Here is a 22088-nt window from a genome sequence, read left to right on the forward strand (position 1 = left end):
GTTCAGCCCAGGTGGTCGGATGCTAATAACGTTTCACTTTTTCCCAGTGCTTCCATTTTTTTAGTTAACTCTGTTTTGAATTCGGTAGAATGGCAGTCGAATGGACCACCGCTATTTGTAGGAGAATATTGCAAAAACTCAATATTTCAGATTTTGTTTTAAATACAATATTTTAGAAATTTCCATGCAACCATTTTTTTTCCTATTTGGATGATGGCACCTCAGATTTTGTAATTAATTGATTCCAGAATGCTTGATTACAAGCAACATTTTTCAGAGGAAATTGTGTAAATCCAATGAATCTGTCTTGAAGATGTTAAAGGTCGCTATGTACGTAACCAGTTTAATTTGATAACATTTAATCCTCACTGTGCTGACTGATGCAGGTGGAAAGTTCTCAATGGTTTCCTGTGAGCAGGTGAAACAAAACACTCCCATCTCACTCTCTCTCTACCTGTCTTCTTCCCCGGTCATTAAAAGGCTGTTCTGATTCACCCCCCTCCCTGCCACTTTTGTCATGAATCTTTAATCAGCCTTTTTCAAGTGAGTGGGCAGTCTCAATGGGGCACTGACCTGCAGCCGGGCTGCTGAGCCACACTTTCGGATGTAACTTATACCATTACGGTACTGTGAGCCTGAGCGCCAAAATAAAAAGGGATGGAACAACATCTCTGACGACGTGCTGACAAAAAATAAAGGATAGCGCAATTAAATTCCTCCGCATGCCGAAGCGTGAGTGTGTTTACTCTCCTGTTTATAGTCGGGAGAGATCCATCAGCCATGTTGTCTCACTGTATTTTAATACGTTTGCAGGTGCATACATGCACTAGCAGTCATGTCACAATGGCAGTAAAGGACAGCAACTACCTGCATCCTTCTCTTTGTGCATCCGCCTCTACACGTTGGCCCCCCCACGCACACAATAACGCTGTGGCTTCGAGTAAATGAACAAATAAAATATCTGTGAAGGACTACAAGCTGTTCATTAATCTTTCCTTTCCCCGGTATCTCACTCCTTCCTCGTTTCCGCCATCCTCCTCCTCTTCCTGTAAATGAGTGATTTATCAGCCTTAATTGCCACTCGGGAGGAGTTCACGTGGTCACGTGACCGCCAAACGACAACGTGTGATAAATACAAGCAGAAAATTAAAAGCGAAGACTGCTGCACTGCCAGCGTCACATCTGGAGGGCACGGCTGCGTTTGGGATGCGAGAGAATGAGAGAAATCGGCTTAATGGAAACAAAAGCACAGATTATGATGTCACTTTTGTGTATTGTAATCGCAAATGAATCCAATATATTATTTGAATAACTCCTACATTCTAGACCTTATTTTACACACCAGACCACACTAAAACGTCACATATGAGCAATCATGTGCAATGCTTGTTTGTAAACAAAACAGCAAAAAATCCCAACATAAATATAAAGCCGAAGTGCCAAATGAGATCAGATACAAAAGTTCATTTAATACGAGTATGCTCCACCTACAGCTCGTAGGATGCGCACGCCCTCTAGTGGTATACAGAAGTATCACCAATTGTCAGTTATTTTTAACTTTTTCAGTAAGTCTGGAACAAATTTTACACCAATTTATGTCATTTGTTTATTCAAATTTTATGCGCAAAAGATTTTGATTAAATCATTTTTATGTTTTTTTTTCATAAATGTTATAATGTCTTGAACTTTTACTTTGAATCTACAACACAGACATTTTTAATCCTTTTAATCAAGAAACACTGCTGTGATAAATCAATCTCATTACAGATTTGAAAAGGCATCAATGTGATATTTCTATAGACTTCAATTGGCTACATAAGAGGAGCAAAATATAAGAACCAGCTCTCAGTATGATTTAATGCCATTCTGTACCAACGCACCCCAAAAAACATCTTGTTTACAGTATTGAACCTCATTAGAGTGTGACCTAATGCGTTGGCCGGTGAGCGTCGGTTACGGCTGAATAAAGGAGTGTGTGTACAAGCAGGTCACATTAGAGTGATTCCAGCCGTTGTACGCCTTTATTTATTTGTCTGTTTTAGCTCGTTGCTTTCTCCCCGCCACTTAAAATTAATGTCATCCGATGGAAAATAGAGGCCGAAAGCTAAAATTCAGCACTTTCCCAGCAGCCCTGTTATTTATCAAGCTAACAAGGAGGAGATGCATCCCGTTTCGGCCAGGGCCCAGGAAATATGTGCCATTACAGCTCGTTGTCGGCGCTTCCAAGTTGGGGGGTGTCGGGGACGGACAGACGATGCAAGACGGTTAGGACGAGACATGAGAGGAAACGCGCGCATTGTGTCCACCCAAAGGCATCGCCGTGATACATAATCTGCATGTGTGTGTATGAGAAGTGCTGCTGCTGACGGCTATAAAAATAGGATCCTTTAGGGCCTACACAAGACACAGTTTGGCGCCTTGAATAAATTATGTTGCAAGAGAGAGCTTAGCGCTCATTTTCTGCTGTGGAAACACGTCCTGAGGACTGTTAGCATTGTCTCGTGTTAACAACTCTGCAGCATGGAGCCAATGGAATTCAATTATATGCAAACATGGCAAAAGTACTTGCAATATACAAAATACAAACAAAACAAAAACAACCAAACGGACTTTTTATTTTCTCAAATGAGATTCTTTTCAATTAGTCATTCTCTCTAAATACTAGATTTTGATATTGCCATTTACTGAGGTTAAAAAAGTAGCAATCTTATTTTGACATAGAAGTAGGAAGTACAGATATCTGTTTTTAAAAGTGCTAGCTGATGGCAGGAACTTCACATCAAGCGGCAATTTGGCAGATAGTGAACAATTCTTCAAAAAAGCAGCTTCAAGTTGTCTATTGCCAGTCCTCGTTGAAGTTTGCTTTACAAATAGATATATAATGAAGATAATGTACCAAAGCTACCAAGTTGGCCATCCTATTGCCAACACACGATGCAAATTAGCAGAGAGAGGCTAACAAAACTAGCATTGATCTTGTGATATTTATAAACCTTTTAACAACTTATACTCGAGCACAAGCAAAAGCAACACATGCAGATACGTATGTATTCGTTTTCCTGTGCAAACAAGTAATTTTATTGCAGTTTAGATGCAATGATCTTCTATCAAATCTGTGAGTAGTATGTGTGTATTACTTATTGGTAGCCAAGGTAGGTAGTACATTAGAATGAGCAGCACAATGCCCATTTAATTCAGCATGATGCAACAACTGTTTGATTCTTAAATTCTATTCATTATGGTACTATTATTGTACACTGTTGAGTGCATTTTTTTTAATTAAAAAATACATTACAAAAGGTTTACTGGAATACTCTGAGGGACTGAAATGGATTAATTGAAGTCCCATTCATTTCAATAGGAAAGGATGATTTGCGATACAAACACTTTAGGTTCCAATGCATTGTTATAGAATGACTTAATTTCCTACGATAAAAATCTACTTAAGTTGAGTAACAAGAGCTGCTGTGGTGACGCAAGGGGAACAAAGTGTGCGTTTGCCGTGTGCGGAGGAACAGGAGGATGCTGCGGGCGGGAGGAAGGCTGCAGGCTGAAGGCTGCAAACCATACGTGAAGAAAACATGAGATCACACCGCTTTCCTCACTCAATCAAGCTGCGAGCACCCAGTCGCAACCCGAGGACAACGGTGGCTCAGAGGCACACACACACACAGGCTGGTAACATCTTAACAACTAATTACGTTTGAATAAAACAACACAACCGGGGCAAACAAGTGAAAACCTCAGAGACACGATTGTATATTAACATAAGTTGAAAAGAGGAGCTAATGTTTGGAGGTGTGGCTCCAGGGCAAAGCTTTGAGATGTAGCAGAAAGCGAAAGAAGAAGAAACACTTTAAAATGATTCAAATCTATACACACAGTTGTTCTATGTTTGTCGTGTGTATCTTTAAAACTGCTGATGGTTAAATAAATGTCCTGTTTTACGTCGAACACTAACAAGCACTCAAGTCGGAAGAGGCTTGATAATGAGTAACTTCTGGTTAGGGTGTCAGGGAAGAGAAGTACCCTTTTTACAAGATGCTCAATATATTTAGTACACTGCCACTTGGATTGATCACTTTTGATTATTCAACACTGTCTTCTATGTGATGTGATTTTCTACATTCTCATGTAGAATATTCTCATGTTCTAATATCAGAATTGTACTGCAACTGCACTCCCGAAAGTTTAAAAAAAGAGAAACAGGCAGGTAGTGTGAAGCGAGCAAGACGTAGTTCTTGGAGCTGCGGCACCGCTGTGAAACCACTTTTAACGTGTCCTGTCTGTGACCTCAGCCCGTGTCAGAGGGAAAGTGCTGAAGCAGGCAGGTGTCCTCCCTCCCACACCGTGTCCCACACAAGCTCACTATCCTGCATTCTGTCACTCACGACTTGGCTGGCCCCTGCTCTGAGCGTGCTGTCACATGTAAAACGTGAAGAAGTGTTAGTACACGTTGAATGATGATGATGTACTCTGTCTACTGCTCACTAATTATAGCCGCTCGGTTCTCCAAAAGAACACAATAGCCCTGCCGGTCAAAGTTGTTACCAAAGCTGTGTGGTGGTTCTGCGGTTCTGCTTGAAAGTTACCAAGACTGACTGAGATACAAGTCAACAATTTTCCCACTTCTGAGGTAACATCAGAGGCACAAAGGTGGTGAGTTGTGTCCGATAGGCGCAGGTGAATTAAAACTGGCTCTACTGTTATCGTCTTCCATTTTCTAGAAAATTGTTGTGTCCAGACTAAATTTACAAATATGAAATACTGAGTAGTTTTTCAAAAACTGATACTAGTGGTCAGTTATCACCTACATGGTCTTTTCCTTTTACAAATTATTAACCCTAAAACTGCTTGAGAGCAAATCTCGCAACACCCTTCCACACTTGAGCAGTCGTGGGAGCCTTCCAGTATTATGTCACCTCAAGATTGAAAATCTGAATGTTTTGTTTGCCCAAACATGAGTGAAATTACACACATTTTAATAGGCTTGTTTTGTTAAAAAATGTACTCTCTCTAATGTTCCGGTACAGAGGGAACTGGTGTCTGAGTATGAAGGTAAGCTTACATGCAGGTGTTTTTTTATTGTTTTATTTTAAGAATGACAAAGCATAATGCTCATCTGGAAAAAAAGCAGCAAAGTATTCTTCCTGCTGCACCGTAAACTTAGCTCATGCTGATCCTGTAATTTCCTCTGGCCAGCCTCTCAGCTGCACTGTAAAACCTGATGTGTCCACTGTGTGCGTTTGTGTGTGTTTGTGTGTGCGCGCACACTGGGGGTTAGAGTCAGAGTTGTATTACAGTCCTGCTGATGAGTCGGCCGGCTGCGAGGCTGATACCTCCGCAGCATCCAGCACATTGACCAGGCCTTTAAATAAAGCCTTCGATCTTACAGCAGCACAGAAGGTCACCGCCTGCCTCTGGTTACCCTGCCCGTCCGTCTGTCTGTCTGTCCGCCCCATATCCTCCCCACGTACATATATATGTATGTGTCCGCAATCCTATCACACTGGCCTGAGTCCTCTTGCAAGCACCCCTCAGTTGCTCCGCCAAGATAGAACAATACTGACTCGTCCCGTTCAAATAGCAGAACATGCTGGGTCACTTCAGGCATCAAAATGCCTCAACGTAAGCGGATGGTAGATGCAAAAAGTGAAATAAATCAGGACTATGCACCTTCATTCACATCAGATTAAATGGGCAGACATTTAGTGGAAAATACGTATTTATAAAGACTTCATGGCTAGCAACCTATCACCTCCTACTTTTGCTTCATCGTATATCACACATTGTGATAATCAGGCAAACGCTAGCATTTTTTTTCCCTTCCTTGTGATCAAAGTCAGCAAAGGACAGATTCTAATATATCTCTGAAGGATTATACGGAATGAAGTATGTTGGTGTTATAGCGAGTGTGTTCGAAGTGCCGGTAAGGGCCAACAATCGTTAAACCTGCTCTGTATTCACCATTGAAAATCAGTATTTTTATGTTTGAGTATCTCATCCCCTCCCATCTGACATGTGAGTCAGATATGAACTATAAATAAAGTAAAAAAAATACATGCACAGCGTCTGGCTCCTCAGAGGGAGAGGAGTGGGGTGAAGGAGGTTCATAGGGTCAGCACATGAAGTGAAAGGTTTTCGGCCTCATCCCCCATGAGCGCGTCCAATGTCAGACCCCCTCCTGTCAATCAAGCGCTTCTTGTCAGAGAGCAGAGAGAGAGAGGAAGGGGTGTGGTCGCCCACGGAGCTAAAAATCGAGTGCAAAATGCATCTAATCATAAAAGGCTCCTCGGGGAACCTGCTGTCAGAAATCTGCATGGAAATAAATCGGTACACACAAGCGCTTTGCCCATAAAAAGATTTCATCTGACAGTTCGTAATTTTTACACAAATTTATTTCACTGAATTGTCCTGTTTGAATTATTTCTGAACCTTCGGAGACGACATCCTTTCATAATTGATAACAGTCAACAGAAATGATAATTTGTGGTTTAAAATGTTCCTCACGACATACCAAGGCCAAACAAACCTATCTTTGTGGTCAAAGGTAGACAATAAAAACACCAAATTGACTGGATGAAGGTGAAAGGTGTTTTTTTTTGTTTGTTTGTTTGTTTGTTTGTTTTTTTACCTTAACTGAGGGTGACGGGACGTTGAAGTCCAAATTCTCTATCACAGATGAAGGAATTTTCTCGACGTCCTGTAATGAAAAGAGATTGAGAATTAGTTTCAAAAGCAAAGAAAGACATAAAATAATTTTGCACGTAATCATAAGTCAGAGTTCCGAATTTATCTATAGATAATGCCTTTTAATTGACTGAAGTTTTTAATTATAAAAGATTCAAGGTAAATTATTAAAAAGGAATGGCAAAACTGTTCAAACCAGAATTATAGTTCATCTTTTAGTTCAGTCTGTTTTGGTACATATTATTTTAGTTTTGTTCCCTAAAAATGCATTAATCAATTTACAACAAAGCAACACATAGCATGTGAAAATTTAAACGTAATCTAAGAAAAAAAGATTTATAGACATCAGCGCTAAGAGACAAGTGTCATCAAGACAGTACAGCAAAACCTCTTCCTCAGAAATCATACTTGAATGAGCGAGGGAGGAGGCGTGGAGTGACAAAGCAGATTACTGCCTCTCTCAATCCAATCTCAAACTAACAATGACAACTATTCACATAATCCCACTCGGGCCAAATGGACTCTGACCCGTTGGACTGTACTGGAGCTCCCAGTAGCTGAGATGCAGCATACTGAAGAGAGAGGATGTTCAATTTGTGACGGTTGAGGCCGGACAAAAATTTCATAAAATTTTGTAATCAAAGTACCATCACAATATCAATAAAAATATCAACATGCTGGTGAAAAAGTTTACTTTTTATTTATGTCTGTGTTTATTCTCAGTCGTCTAGCTCACGGTAATCTGAATATGGATTGTTCTTGTTTTTCAACTTTGTTTCTCTTGTTTATTTTTAAAGATGACTGCGGAAATTATGTGATTGAGGCTGACGGTGTGTAAAACCAACACGAAACAAAAAAAAACAGCAGCATTGAGGGAGGATTAACAGATATTTAAATCTAATCTGAAAAGATTAGAAGATTAAAATGTTCCTTGTAGGTATATAGCAAGTAATAAGGAATATTGAATTAAGCAGGACATTCCAACAATGAATGCAAAGTGTGGAGAATTACATTTTTTATGGTGATTCATAAAGATATTATTGCTGGAATTAAACACATTTTAATAATAAAATGGAAATATGATATTTATTTAGCCAAAGAAAAATGCTATGGAAAGAAATACGTTTTGAGGGAATCATATCCCCCATCTTCCTGGAGGGTGTTTATGAGAGTTTTTTTTTAATCACGTTTAAGGGTGAATTATTGCTAGTTAGTCAATGTGACGCTGATATAAAAAGTTATATAAATACATTTATTAATATTACGTTTCCTTAGTAAAACTATCTGCAAATTGACAAATTGAGTTGAACATTTTTTGAGTAAATTCCCGGGAGACCTTGTTGCACTGAAACATTTGCCTTTCTTCCACACCTGTTCTGCATGTGCGTATTTCTCCCAAATAAATTGCAACACACACACGCACACACACACGGATTGATAGATAGGGCACAAGGCCCACGTGCTACATGGCAGCAGCATGTGGGGTCAAGGCCTTTCCCAGGTGCAAATGAAAGTGAGCGAGAGGGAGGGAGCGTTTGGAAGCCTGCACAACATCACGGGCGGGTCACCTTGCCTTGCTTTTGAGATCAATGTCTGTTTGACTGGCAGAGAGACACACAAAGCGGGTGAATCGCCTCTCTCTCGCTCACTCGCTTCATTGACATGCAGCTACAAACGCGCCAGCCTCTGGCTGGCCTCCAGCTCCGCAACCGCACGCGTTTGAGCGCCACACCGCCTTCTCCTTCATTCATGTTCACTTCATGTGGTCCAAAACACACACACAGTGCGCTCTGTGGCCCGCCAGTCAACGCACTGTTGAAAGCGTCAACAGAGACGTCGCGCACCATTAAATCCTAATTAGTTGAAGATTTTTCTTTCAGATACACACACGCAGCATTTATTATATTGTGTTTAGCGGGTACCACTTTTTGTTGTATATGTTATAACAATCAACTAGGAAACAAACTGCCTTCTCTGAGCCTGTTTGTGTATCTACTTCGATGTACAAGAAACCACCACGCCTGAGGAAAAACAACCAATTACAAACAGAAGGCATGACCTATATCCATCGCAAAACCCGATTTGTTAAAGACAAAATGTTATCGGTTCAATATTTTATTGACACCTCGTAAGTCAGACCTGTTTCTGATTTGCTGTTATTTCAGGCATGGTGGTTTCTTGTCCATCAAATTAGTTGTTGAGGTTTTTTTTCTCAAATATATTGAAATGTCATGGACAAAAACACTTACAGGCCACATTACACACCAGCCTATTGCTCGTGAGGCCCAAAATGAGGGGCACAGTTATTTATTATTATTATTTTTTTTTTTGGTGAAAGCAGACCACTGCGAAGTAGAACTACAATAAAGTCTCACAGTGCATCTCAAGCAAAATGGAGTGACATCATCAAGGTTGGAAAGGCAGAATTTTTAAACACTACTCTTGTATTGACCTGGACTGTGAAATTAATACCTCACAAAATCGAAAAATTTTCATGCAGCTTTTGTTGTGGATCGTGCAAGTTAGCTTCATGTTGTGATCATTGGATTGGATTCGGAGCATCTCAAGATCTCCGCTCACCACATACACACACCCACACGCTTCTCCTGAAGATGACAGGACAAGCTGAATTATGAGTGTTTCAAATAAATGGCACATAACTCAGGGCGAGACAGTCCACCGCCGTGGGTGCGCCTGACGGACGTGTGGCGCTGCGACATGAATGCAAGCAATTTAAATCACTTTAAATGTAAATGTTTATTGTGCTGAGTGATGCGGATGCAGATCGGGCGGTGGAGGAGTGTATGCTTTTCTTTCCAAGAACGTGAACAAAATGTAGTGTTGCAAATTGAGAAGAAGCATAAAGCATTTGCTCTGGTAATTCAAAACTCTTTGCACGATAGATGATAACAACAACAAGCTGGCTTTTCTCCATCTTTAACATTTATTACGCAATCCTTTTTGGACTGACGGAACCAAAGTACAGAACAAGCTCTACAATGTCAAGATAAAATGACTTATTCTCATAGATTTAATGCATTTAGCACCCACTCGTCCTATATCGCCCAAGGTCAAAAAAAAGAGACACGGATGTGTGGTCAGCGAGCACTCCGGCAAATGGACGGCGCACAGCGGCGCATTCTTTTGTGCTGTTAATTCCGAGACATTAATGTGAGCTATGCCGCCATGATTCACATGCCAATATTGATACATTTCAAAGCGATTTCCCATAGTTGACCTGAAAAGTGAGGGAGCCCAATATGGTGACAGGGGACAACTACATTATCTTTAATAACTTAATCACAGGGTGGACTGCAAAGTGAGTGACGAGTCAATACATGGCGAGGAGGAGAATAGAATTACTCTTCATATTGAGGTGATTAATAATTCGACGTGTGTGTACTGGCTGGTTTTTCACATCCTGTGCTGAAGAAACAGTGAGCAGGTACAGGAGGTGAAGCACGCCAAATAGCAATACTCATAGGACACAGACATTTCCCTCACAGCATAACCAGCAAAGTTGCACTTTTAGATTCTCGGTTGTAACACTAATGGAATTAAATACAACACTACCAGGACCTAATCAGATAGGAGGGGCATAAATTAGTGGACACACACGCACACGCACACACCAACACACACACACACACACACACACACACACACACACACTAAAAGGCTTATCCTGGACCTTACTCCAATCGTTTATCATGAAAGCGGCCAGTGAGTCGCCACACAAAATCATCGTCCAGGTTGTACAAACGCATCACCTCTCTCTAGACCACAGAGGCGGCAGGTCACCACCGTGTGTGTTTGTGAGTACAGTACATTACGTGAGCAGCAGATGTGCATTCAAACGTGTTCACCACAATAAGACGTTTGCATAGAAAACACACGTTTGAAGAAAGAACCAATAACTCCTCCTTTCTTTGACCCCCCCCCCCCCCCACACACACACACACACACACGCACACAGACACACACCACAAAGACTGCATGCGTGATGACCTTGCACACCAGCTTTGTTCTTTAAAACCATGTTAGTCTGCAGGAAAGCAGTCAGACGCTGCAGGTCTGAGCGACTTTGAATGCCTCATGCACATTTTTTTTGGGTGTCTATGTACTCAAATAAATTGGAGTAATAATTGTTGAATAATCTTAGACAATTGAAACTGTGTGGTCATTTATATTAGCATTACAATAGTGGCATACAATATAATAATTAAATACTGTTCTATCGTTTTAGACAACTGAAGATAATTCATTCTCTCCTATGAAACATGATTAAATATGACAATTTTTTAAATTAATTTAAAACTATGTTCAATTTATTTTTCCTGTTTTTGTGCACATAGCGCGAATCCAACAAGTCGACGTCTGTCAACTTAAAAGAAAAGTACAAGTTTACTCAAAAATCAATCATTGACTAGATCTGTTGCACACAAAGTACACACGTGGCTTTAACTCAGACACAATAAAACATGTTATTTTAAGTATGACAATTTGCTTCGCTTTGTCCGTGTGCGTGTTTGTAATAATCGGGAGGGATTTCAGATTTCTGCTGTGCAACAGGTGATGACCACCACTTTCAGAAATACATATAAAAAAAACAATGATTCCAAAAATAATAGGAATATGGATAAATCATTGATAATGGGCAATGGACTAGAAAATAAAAGACACATTCAGCGCCGTGCGTAAATTGCGCATTGCCATTCCACTTCGATGAGGCATTTACTTTCACTCATAACACATTTAATTGAAATAATTTCTGTTTGTTTCATCGGGAGGCAAAAGCAAAGGCAAACACACACACGCGCACACTGACACACACACACACACACAAACACACAGCGTTGTGATGTCGAAATGCAGGCAGAGAGTCGCACATACTGTGCGTAATAGAAAAAAAAGATCGTCAGGAGAAAATATTTTTTTTCCCATTCAATAACTGAATGGTGTGTTTATTCGAGTCCATTTAAAGCGTTGTCGCTTCTTCACCGACACCACAAAAAGGACATCACAATGACCGATGCATAACACTGACAACATAATGGATTTTCCAAACAGTTTGTTCAGCGAATATAGGCTACCTATATTCTGCGTAAGTCCTCAAAAAGTACAAAACACTAAAAGCTTATTTTTGCAACACGTTAGCCCGCTTGTTGATCTACTTTATTTAGTCATGATAAATTAAAACAGTCGGCAAATCCTGGACAGTTGATTTATCTCAATGTCATCCCGACCTGAGTGTGCTCCAAATAGGACGCGAAAAAGTGTGTCAGGGTCCAGGTGACGCGTGGATATCGTCCAGATTCCACACAGGGCGATGAAGCTGATCAATGCGGTTAAAACACAAATAAAAAGAGAGAAAGGAAACATGACCAGCATGCATGGCTTCACAGTCGCGGGTATTTTTTTCTTTACAGAAATGACTCAAATCTGTCCAGATTAGTTTGGATGTCTTCACAGGGTAAAATGGGGTGTATGGGGGGCTCTGAAAATGACAAAATAAAAGTATACTCTGAACACACACAAAAACAGGAAAATGAATGTACGTCTGCTGTCGTTGCGGGGGGGGAAAGTGAGGAAATGATAAGCGATGATGAATCATTTAAACACAAAACATGATGCAAAGCCAAACTCCAAAGTCCACCAACTCGTCACTTCAGAGCCTTATTCTCACCAAGAAATGCCTTTGTCAACACATTGTCCTCAATTGACACTTTTTTTCTACGTGCGCAATTTTACGCACAAACTAGTTAACTGCGCGCAAGAGTTTGGTAAAAAGGAGAAAACTTTTCGTTCATTTTACGCCGAAACTCACATGAAAAACTCCGGGGACGAAGGGTTGTGGTCGCTGCCGGAGCCCCCGTTTTCTCTGAAGCCGGTGGTGATGAGCTTCTCGTACTTCTCCTTGTAGGCGTCCCTCTCCCTGGCCAGCCGGGAGATCTCCTGCTTGAGGTGGTCCACCTGCTGGATGAGCTGCGTCTTCTCGCCCTCCAGGACGTGCCGCTGCTGCACCCGCTTGTAGCGGCACGACTGGGCATAGCCGCGGTTCTTTAGCGTCCTCCTCTTCTGCTTGAGGCGGATCACCTCCTCCTTGCTGACCCCGCGCAGCTGCCGGTTGAGCTCCCGCACTGACATGGTCACCAGCTGCTCGTCCGAGAAGCGATCGTCCAAGCGAAGGTGCGGGTGGTGGTGGTGATGATGGTGGTTACCCCCTGCGCCGCCGCCGCCTCCTCCTCCTCCGCCGCCGCCGCCGGACTGGGACCCGGAGGTCGGGTGGTGTGCCCCCGCGTGGTGGTGGTGGTGATGGTGGTGGTGGGGCGCGCCGGTTTGCGCCGCGGCTGCAGCGATGACCGCCGACACCACGGCGGCCGCCGAGCCCATCTCCTCCCCGGCCATGGCGCCCGCCGGTGCCGCCCCCCCGGCGAACTGCTGCCCCCTGGCATAGCCGTCGAAGCTCTGGAGCGGGTGGCTGCTACTGATGAGCGCCTCTACGGCGTCCTCCGGGCTGAAGCCCAGAGCCTCGGGGTTGAGCTGCTGTTGGTAGCCGGTCATCCAGTAGAAATCCTCCAAGTGCGCCTTCTGCTCGCTCCCTGATCCCGGACTGGGCGCCGAGAAGCTTGGAGAGGGGGGAACCGAGCTGCAGGGCGTGCTCATCGGGGTGGAAGACAGGGATCCCCCGGCGACCAGGCGGCTGCACTGGCTGATGCTGCGATCGGGCTCCAGCGGCTCCTTTTTCACTTCAAACTTCATCAGATCGAAGTCATTAACATATTCCATGGCCAGGGGACTGGTGGGCAGGTCGGAGTTGCTCATTGCCAGCTCTGATGCCATCCTCTTGCTGTTGACAGTCCTCCAAAGGGGGTGAGGAGCACCTGTCAAAGTGGGCTGTTGAGACACGCACTGAGCCAGCTTGATTTCTTTATTTATTTGAAGCGGAGGAAATAAAAAAAAAAAATCAAGACGAGAAGTACAGTGAGGCTCCTCGCACTAATTGCGCGGCGTTGCTTTGCTTCGGGAGAGAAGTTTGGGTGTTTTTTTTTAATGTGTTCCCCTTCGGTGTGACGCAGTGGAGCAGCAGCGGTGTTTCCAGCCTCTCTCCCGGCGTGTGTGAGTCTGAGCGCCGCTCTGCCTCTTTCTGCCATTTAACACTTCATGGCTCCTTTTAGGATTAGCGCACCAATTTGAGGAGGCTCACGTATGTGTCCCGGGCAAATAGTTGCCCGCCGCTGTTGCTGGAAGAGGAGGAGGAGCAGGAGCAGGAGGGGAGATGAAGAACAGGGCTGGAAGGGTGGAGAAAAAAGCAAAACTCCACCCAGGGATTGATAGATGTTTTTGTCTTTATCCAGAGTTAAAAAGCATTGCTTATTTCAAAAGCGGAGTGACGTCACAAAGCGAGAAATTGAGCGAGACTGCCAATGAGCTGCAGGAGCTCATTAGCATAAGAAAAGGTACACATTTGTAAAATAGACAGAAGGCAATGTTTAACTAAATAACTCAAACTAAATTTAATTTGAAGCAATTTAAGTCTAATGATTATACTCATTTTTATGCTATGGCTGGTGCATGTTTAGTATTTTTTCATAATTACAATAATTGGCAACAATTTAAAAGTTAAACATTGACCACAAAGTGTGAATATGAAATCGTTAAACATTACACTGTTGCTCCCGTGAAGGATGCATAGCCATTAATGAAAATGAGAATAATAATAGCAGTAATAAAAAGACAGATTGCCAAACAAAAAGCAGAGCCAGAGGTGAACATGTGCGCCCTGGTCAAACTGGGTGACAGCCTTTAGAAACCCAATGTCGCCCCCTCTTGATACAAATATGTAATTCATGAAGGCACTTACCATTTTAATAGAATTGATCCGGACCCTAAATATGTGAGCAAACTAAAACACATGTAATATGATTTTTTTTTTTAAAAGATTAGGTTAAAATTGTTTTAAATATAGGAGGTATTTTTTAATGCCAGTAAGATCAGATCAGAAGATATGCTTTTACCTTAATGATATGTCTACTATTGCAGTTCAGTTCCGTAAAACGACATAACTACTGCACTCGCAGGAGCAGTTTTCTCTCCATTTTCCTCCCACATTTCAAAAGCAAGTTAGTTTGTTAACGGTCCATGAGTGTGAACGGGATGTTGTTTTACAACTGCCCCGTTATTGACTGTTGGCAACCGGTCCATGACAAAGCTGAAGAAAGAAGTCTGGATGCTTTTTGAACTCTTGTGCCTTTTTTAAGTAGCTTATTGGTAAAAATGCTTTGTTGTAGCTGTAGAAACATTCCACTCATATTGGACAAAATACATCATTTTGGGGGGAAAAAAAGAAAGATGATACCTCTTGTGAGCTCATGAAAATATTAAACACCATCTAGCATCTTTGCAGTCAAAAAAAAAAAAAAAGTCTGGCATGCCAATCTGGTTGCCGGGCTGTGGCTTCATTCTGGCATGGCCACTTTAGAGTGGTGTGGAAAAGCCCTGTGATCATTCATTCCAGTCATCGGAGGCTTTAAGTAGATATATTTTGACAGCTCAAAAGTGTGGTTATTTGCACTCACTAGAAAGATGCTAGCAAGGCTGGACTGGCCATCTGGCTTAGAGGGCAGATGCCCGGTGGGCAGATGTACTTCGGCCCTCAGGTGGCACAATTATTTAGAAGGTGCAGCTCATTAATAAAATACAATAAAATAAAATACAATCAACTATCACTATATATAATTACTTAAGTGGAGAATTTGGGGTCCTGCTTGCCAATGGATAAAAATGGTTCTTGAATCTATTGGTCTTGCATTTCATGGACCTAACGCCAGTAGATGGAGCATGCTGTGACCAGGGTGGGAGGAGTCTGCAGAGATCCCCTGTGTTCTGCCCCTCCCAGTTGGGTGGACCCTGGTTTCAGCACATTCAGTGGCTCCCCACCGCATTTTTTGCTGTCCATTATTTTGCAGTTGTCTTTGTGAAAATCCCATCTTTGTTTAAAGCATGTTAAAACAGCACACTTGATTTCGAATACCCGCGCACACCGTGATCGTCTGGTGTCGTCTCCCGCAGCGGGTCGCGGCACACGAGAACAAACAATACAAAGGCCTATACACAGAAGGCCGGGGAGTAAATATGAGTGCTCTCTGTGGAACATGTCACACGGGGGTCGATGGGGCGGAGGGAGGAGATGCTTCAAAAAAACTACAAAGCCGCCTGCAGATAATCCAACTCCCCGGTGTCCCCACACAAGTAAATATTCTCCTGGTCCCTGTGACTGTTCATGAGGATTTAACGTTAAACAGGGGAGGATAAACATCGTGTTTTATTCATTAGAGCGTACGACAGAGGGCCCTCGGACGCCTCGGAATAAATATTAAACAGATGAGGTGTCCCGTCTGATGCTGCGGTGTAAATTCAAACGTAATAGAAACAGGGGCGCACATATTGTATTTTATGTGTTTATATTTAGTCATTAGATCCTAATGGGATGATGTAGTGTTCTGCTCTTGTGTTTATTAACACGCCATAAAGGTGAGCGAGCCTCGCACGCGTATGCAGAGCACAGTCCGCTCTTCTTGTCACGACTGCCATACAGTACTACAAACATTTTTATACATGGAATAACATATTTTACTTTTATACACTAGAGTACTACACTTGAGCATTCCTTATTTCCTAGTCTTTGCATGTTTCCGGCAAATGTTTTCAAACATGTATAATGTCTTTAGAAACACCTGGAAGGGTTTGAGTGTATTTTAGGTTCATATTGAAATTACACCCAAACCTTTTGTGAATAGCGTAATTCTGTGATAATGTATCGCAAGATATTCTGTGGATTAACTTTACAGTATTTATGAGATCCCAAAAAATAGAAAGCGTGAGATGTTTTTATTCACAGTATTGGTGTCAAGAGTTTGATGACGTACAATCGTTATTTGGCACACGCGCATTGATAACACATTAAAAGTATCACAACATTAGAAGTGCCATAAAATGTCCTGGCTGATTTATAATTCCTGCGGACTCATCAAATCTGAATATAAGACTTGAGCTGTCGACTTTTAAAATGAAATAGAACACAGGTTGAGTGAAAGAACAGGAATTCTGTAGCACCCAAAGTGTCTGTGACATTGAAGTTTCATAACTATTTTGGTGCCCAACTTTGACCCTCGATGTCTGTAAGAATGTGTGCGTGTGTGTGTGCGTGCGTGCGTACGTGCGTGTGTGTGTTAATGAGACTCTGCGTGACCTTCCAAGAGAACACTGATAGTGATGACCCTGCTCCCGAACCTCAGTGTGATTTAGTGGTGCAGTGACGTTCCTAATTGTTACATCCATTAAATGCTTCCTCGTCAGTGCCGCAATTGCTGGACTCCTTACTTTTATTGCATTCTGTTTGCCTTCAGGCTCCCCCTCCAGGTGCACACTTACCTCCAACGTGGGCCTTCATTGCTAGAGTTTATCCACCAGCTCTGTAAAAAGAAAGAAATATAGGATTTATTAAAGTTCAATGTGTCGAGGTAAATATTGTGATACCCTCAATACCGCATGAAATATAAAAAAAATGTGTCACCCTCTAAGAAAAATGGTGATTTTTGTGACTGACTTTTTCTGCAAAATGTGCATTTTTTGGGAACCTCACTTGCACAAGTAAAAAAAAAAAAACACTTTTGAACTAAACTAAAGGATTTCTACATTACATAGATTATGTCTTCTAATCGCTCGTTGCGCTCCGACTGGGATGTTGGCTCCATATTAATTCTCAATCCCCCGCTTAATGCCGTATATTAAACTCTGGTGGCACTCCAAATGAGGGCTGGGGTAGGGGCGGGGGGACACGCAGACAAGTGTGCTCAGCGGGCTCATCTGAGACACATTTAATTAGCAGCGTGCAGAATGAGCGAGGGTCTTAACTAACTGTGTCTTTTGTAATAGAATGAGAAAGTATGCGGGCGACTGTTAGAATTACAAGTATGACGAATATCGCCGGGCTTTTTTCTGAGACTGTTTTACAGGGCAATTTAAGGAAAAGACCCTGGCAAATAATACTGTTACAATTAAGTGGGGGAATACCAAAGCTCCAACCAAAGCGACATGTGACACACTTTGGAGTCCAGTGCGAGTTGCCCTCCCCCCCTGAAAATGAACTCAAGTACTTTCTTTCATATTAGTGATTATCCAGTACAATTGCATTGTGCACTTAGCTCAAAAGCTATTCTTACACTCCAAAATGACACCTTTCCCTTTGGACAGTCTGCTGGTCTGGCTACTTAAACGTGCCTCATGCAGAGTAAGGTAGAAGACCAAGTAAGGGGGGCAGGATTTTATTTTTTCTTAAGTCAGACTTGATAACCAGTGCATGGATGAGGCCTCATGCTAGATAGCTCAAATGTATGGTTACAGTATGTTCAAGCAAAAGAAAGATGCTATATGATGTTCCATCCATTTTTTAGTTGGCAGATTTGATTGACAGTTGACGTTATTTCAAGGCATTCAGAGGACTACATTGTTTCAGAGAAGAGACATTGATTTGATTTTTCATGATTTTGAAGGCTTATTTTAGATACTTGATGATTTTTTTTTTATTATTATTCAAATTTTGCTGGGTTGTTAACAACACTTCTCTGTGGGGAAAAAATTAGAAGACATTCCTTTTCACTTTATAGGGACTGTTATACGGGAGTTGCAACACTCAAATGTAACATTGGGGAAAAAAATGATTTACATGATTCCCTATGGCCCATGCAATAAGTTTTCTTAGTTTTTTCAGTCAAATGCCAAATGTGGAGTATATGATAAGGTACCTGATATACAGTAAGTGACTGAATGCAATTGTCTTGAGACTCATGCTGTGACTGACACACACACACACACACACACACACACACACACACACACACACACACACGCACACACATACACACACACACACACACACACACACACACACACACACACACACACACACACACACACGGTCTGGCAGTGTGCCTGCCGCAAAGGAGGCTTCAACCCGATAATTGGCCGCAACGAGCAGACTTGCATGTGTCAAACTCACATCTTCACATCTGCTTATTGTCTCTCACAGCAGGTGGCCATCTCCAACAACTCAACAGAGTCATCAGCTAAAGGCATGGCGCAATGCCACTATATTTTAAAACCAAACACAAACACACTGTTCACTTTTGCATATGCTGGATGATATTTTGGTTCAGCCCTCAACATGGTAAAACATTATCTAGAAATTTAATGCAGTGCATTTTTGGTAAGCTCGCCTATACAAGTTAGTGAATACAAACACGCACAAGCGAAGATCAATTAAGAGCGAGAGAGCCGAGCTAATCTTTGTCTGGCTTCATTATCGGCCTCATTAACAACCCCCAACATGCATCACACAGCATGCCAAGACCAGCAATGCAGCCAATATTATACACAAGGTCCACAGGACAGGAAGCCGGATGGTCACGCAAGGTTTGTGATGAAATTTCTAGATGTGGCCCGCAAGCTTTGTTTTTTCACCATTTATCGAATGAAACACAACTAAAAATGAGAACAATCACAGGGAATTGCTAAAATGCTCAAATGCAGACTAATCTGAGCGTCCTGAGGTTCCCCTAAAGATGATTGAGTTGTCAGAATAAAAACAATTAAGACTTGGTGATTGGGCCCTAATGAATGCGAAGAAGTTTAAGGTGGCCCTTTCACTATGATCACGTAAAAACATCTTTTCAAATATCTCCCCCATTCCACGATAATCCCCTGTTGCTGTTTTGCGCTGGTGAAGGATCACCAAAGCCACATCCTGCCCTGTTATTCTCTACTTTGTCAGGGAGCACGCCTCACAGCGCGATCCTTCTCAACTAGATTAACGTCCACGGACGAGTGCGCTTGCACCGCTGGGATGTCGGCATGCTGGGGAGCAGGCGGATCGAGGTGATGATGAACAGGCTTCACGTGACGACCGCGCGTTTGATTACGGTAATATTGAGTGTAGAAATGAGATGTTTATCAAATGTGGTGGGGAGGGGCGGGGAGGGAGGATCGAAGGCGGGGATAAAGGCTAATCCGGCAGTTTGACATGTCGGGTCTGACTGGAGAACCCAGTGGGATGTCCTCTTGCACGTATAGTCTTTGATGAAGCTGCCACACAATTAAAATCAGTGTTGAACATTTGAACAGTTACATACCCAAAGATGCATCCAGAGGGAGACAAGTTCCACAGGGGAAACCAAATGCATGTGACAAAATCCGGAGAGGAGAGAAAAAAAAAAAAGCACAAACAGACTTAGTAAGAGTTAGTCACGCTTCTTTGCACACTCACAGTACATATGGATGCTTACACAAGGAGCAGAGACACCCTTCCTGTTGCTTATCCGCTTCCTGAGCCTCAATTTGTATTGAAATCCCTCACAGGCAATTATCCACATGCGAATGGTGTACTTACTCTCAGCTTATATAAGTTTCTTTCTCAGTAAGCCGCACCGTTTTCATCTTAAAAGTCTAATTACTATTTCAGAGTTTATTCCAATGAGAAAAATTGCAGGCACTCAAACTTTACAGAGAGCCGAAGAAGGTCCCTTCAGACCTCTTGTTGGCTGTATGATTTGAAAGAGTGATTGATCTTTCCTTGGCACAGAGTTGGAAAAGCTTTCCCGGGTAGAGAAATGTGGGTACAAGTCGCATCCGTGTGGTCAGGAGGACATTTTGTTGAGTAAAGGGCTGGCAGGCGGGCAGACGCCACCCCACTCAACCCCCGCCTCTCTGGTTGTCAGGAGTGTCATATATCAAGGGGATATCTGAGGGCGAGGGAGATCGCAGCCCAATTACAGCCTGATAACTAATCAATAGGCCGCTTATTCCTACAGCAGGAAGTAAAAGAATGCGCCCCTGGGACACATAGTTCAGATTACTCTGTTCTCAACATAGGGGCGGCCGCTAATGATGAGGCAGAGGGAGAACAAGTTGGACGAGGCTGAGCGGTGAGGTGCAGCAGGTTCCACTGTATTCTAGTCAACACAATTAATTGCTCTTTATTAAACTGAGTATGTTCATTCAATTGAAAACAAGCACGATTCAGTTCAGTCAGAGATCACCAGTGTAATGCTTGGACAATACAGTAGAAAGGTGAATCCTGCGTTTTAAAGGAGATCGTTTGAAACTGAACCTGTTAGAGTACTCATAATAGACAGTGTGTACTGATTTCACCATTGACCCCTTTAGAGTCATTCATAATGAATAGGATTCTTAAGCAGATGTAGACCAACTCAGAAGGTCAAATCCAATAAAAGCAAGGATTTTGTCTGGTCAATACTGAAATCGTTCGAGCCATAGCATGCAAATATAAGCATCAAACTGTCCTTTTAGTGAGGAGATTTTGAACTAACGGCGTTTTGCTAATCTACGACAAGCGTCCACAACAGCCCAATTCTGCTCTTGTTCCTGGCCCGATCTCCGAACAAAACCGGCTCTTGATGCTTGAAGGGCCCACGTTTGACGTTCCACCATCACTATTCGTTTTCATTTCTTTTGACAGGTCATTCATTTTGTCGCTCCTCTGTCACTGTCACGCCTCATGAAGAAATATGGCGGCAGCCTCTCAGCATGTCTCGTATACCCTCTGCCCTTTGCTGACACAACGTCCCGACACCTTACACCCCAACACCCCCCTACCCTGAGCCTGGCTTGTGGCACCTTGTTTCTTCTAATACTTTCTACATTCTCAACAATCTCAGGTTCAGAGTGTCTTTCCGATACAATTAACCTCCTGCTTTTACCCATTATGTTTATGCAGTATCTGACAGCAGAGGTAAAGTGTGACTTCTTTACTACTCAGTAAAATAGGACCGGAGCAGCAAGGGCCCGCTTTCTTTTTCTGGATCGCCGTCTAATCAGTAGAATGGCGTTTTTGGCCGTCCGGGAGAAGGCAGCAATGAAAGACGAAAGCCTAAACCATCACCATTAAGACTGATCGGGTTTCTCTCAATCTGCCTGTTTATTCTCCTTTCACCCAGATCAGAACAAAGCTACTTTGCAGCCTCTTAAAGCCAACATGTTTATCCAAGACAATACAGACAGACAGTGAAACAGTCCTCAATGACTTTGGTGATTAAATGCGAGCAGTAGTCTTGGATGCCATGAAGCAGGGGGAGACACAGTGAGTGATCCTCACAACTTCATCTCCAAATCAGCTGCATTTGGCACATGAACGTTGGCCAGATCCAAAGTTTTCCACTCAAAAGAACAATGCCTTGCTTGGGCTAAATCGATTGGTAAAACGTCTCATCCCATTGATGCCATCTCTAATCCATTCTGGGCTCCTTTGCAAGATGGAGAGGCAAGGCTTGGGGGAGAGGGAGGAATCATAAATGTTGGATGAGCGGCCGTGTATTCTGAAG

General features: G+C 42.6%; 1 protein-coding gene across 2 annotated transcripts in view; it reads right to left on the reverse strand.

Annotated features, from left to right (window-relative positions):
- Window positions 1–14033, reverse strand: part of mafb (MAF bZIP transcription factor b) — a 38916-nt gene extending 24883 nt beyond the window's left edge. The window contains exons 1-2 of one of the 2 annotated variants that reach the window (XM_049723825.2): window positions 12518–14031; window positions 6635–6703 (exon numbers count right to left, since the gene is read on the reverse strand). In XM_049723825.2, coding sequence (XP_049579782.1) covers window positions 6676–6703; window positions 12518–13533 — 1044 coding nt within the window. In that variant the 5' untranslated portion in view covers window positions 13534–14031 and the 3' untranslated portion in view covers window positions 6635–6675. Of the gene's footprint in view, window positions 1–6634; window positions 6704–11604; window positions 12188–12517 lie in introns of those variants that run through there. The other variant, XM_049723824.2, reaches the window with a different exon arrangement.
- Between the last annotated feature and the right edge of the window lie 8055 nt (window positions 14034–22088).

The sequence above is a fragment of the Syngnathus scovelli genome, chromosome 6 (assembly GCF_024217435.2).
Source record: "Syngnathus scovelli strain Florida chromosome 6, RoL_Ssco_1.2, whole genome shotgun sequence".
Classification (NCBI taxonomy): domain Eukaryota; kingdom Metazoa; phylum Chordata; class Actinopteri; order Syngnathiformes; family Syngnathidae; genus Syngnathus; species Syngnathus scovelli.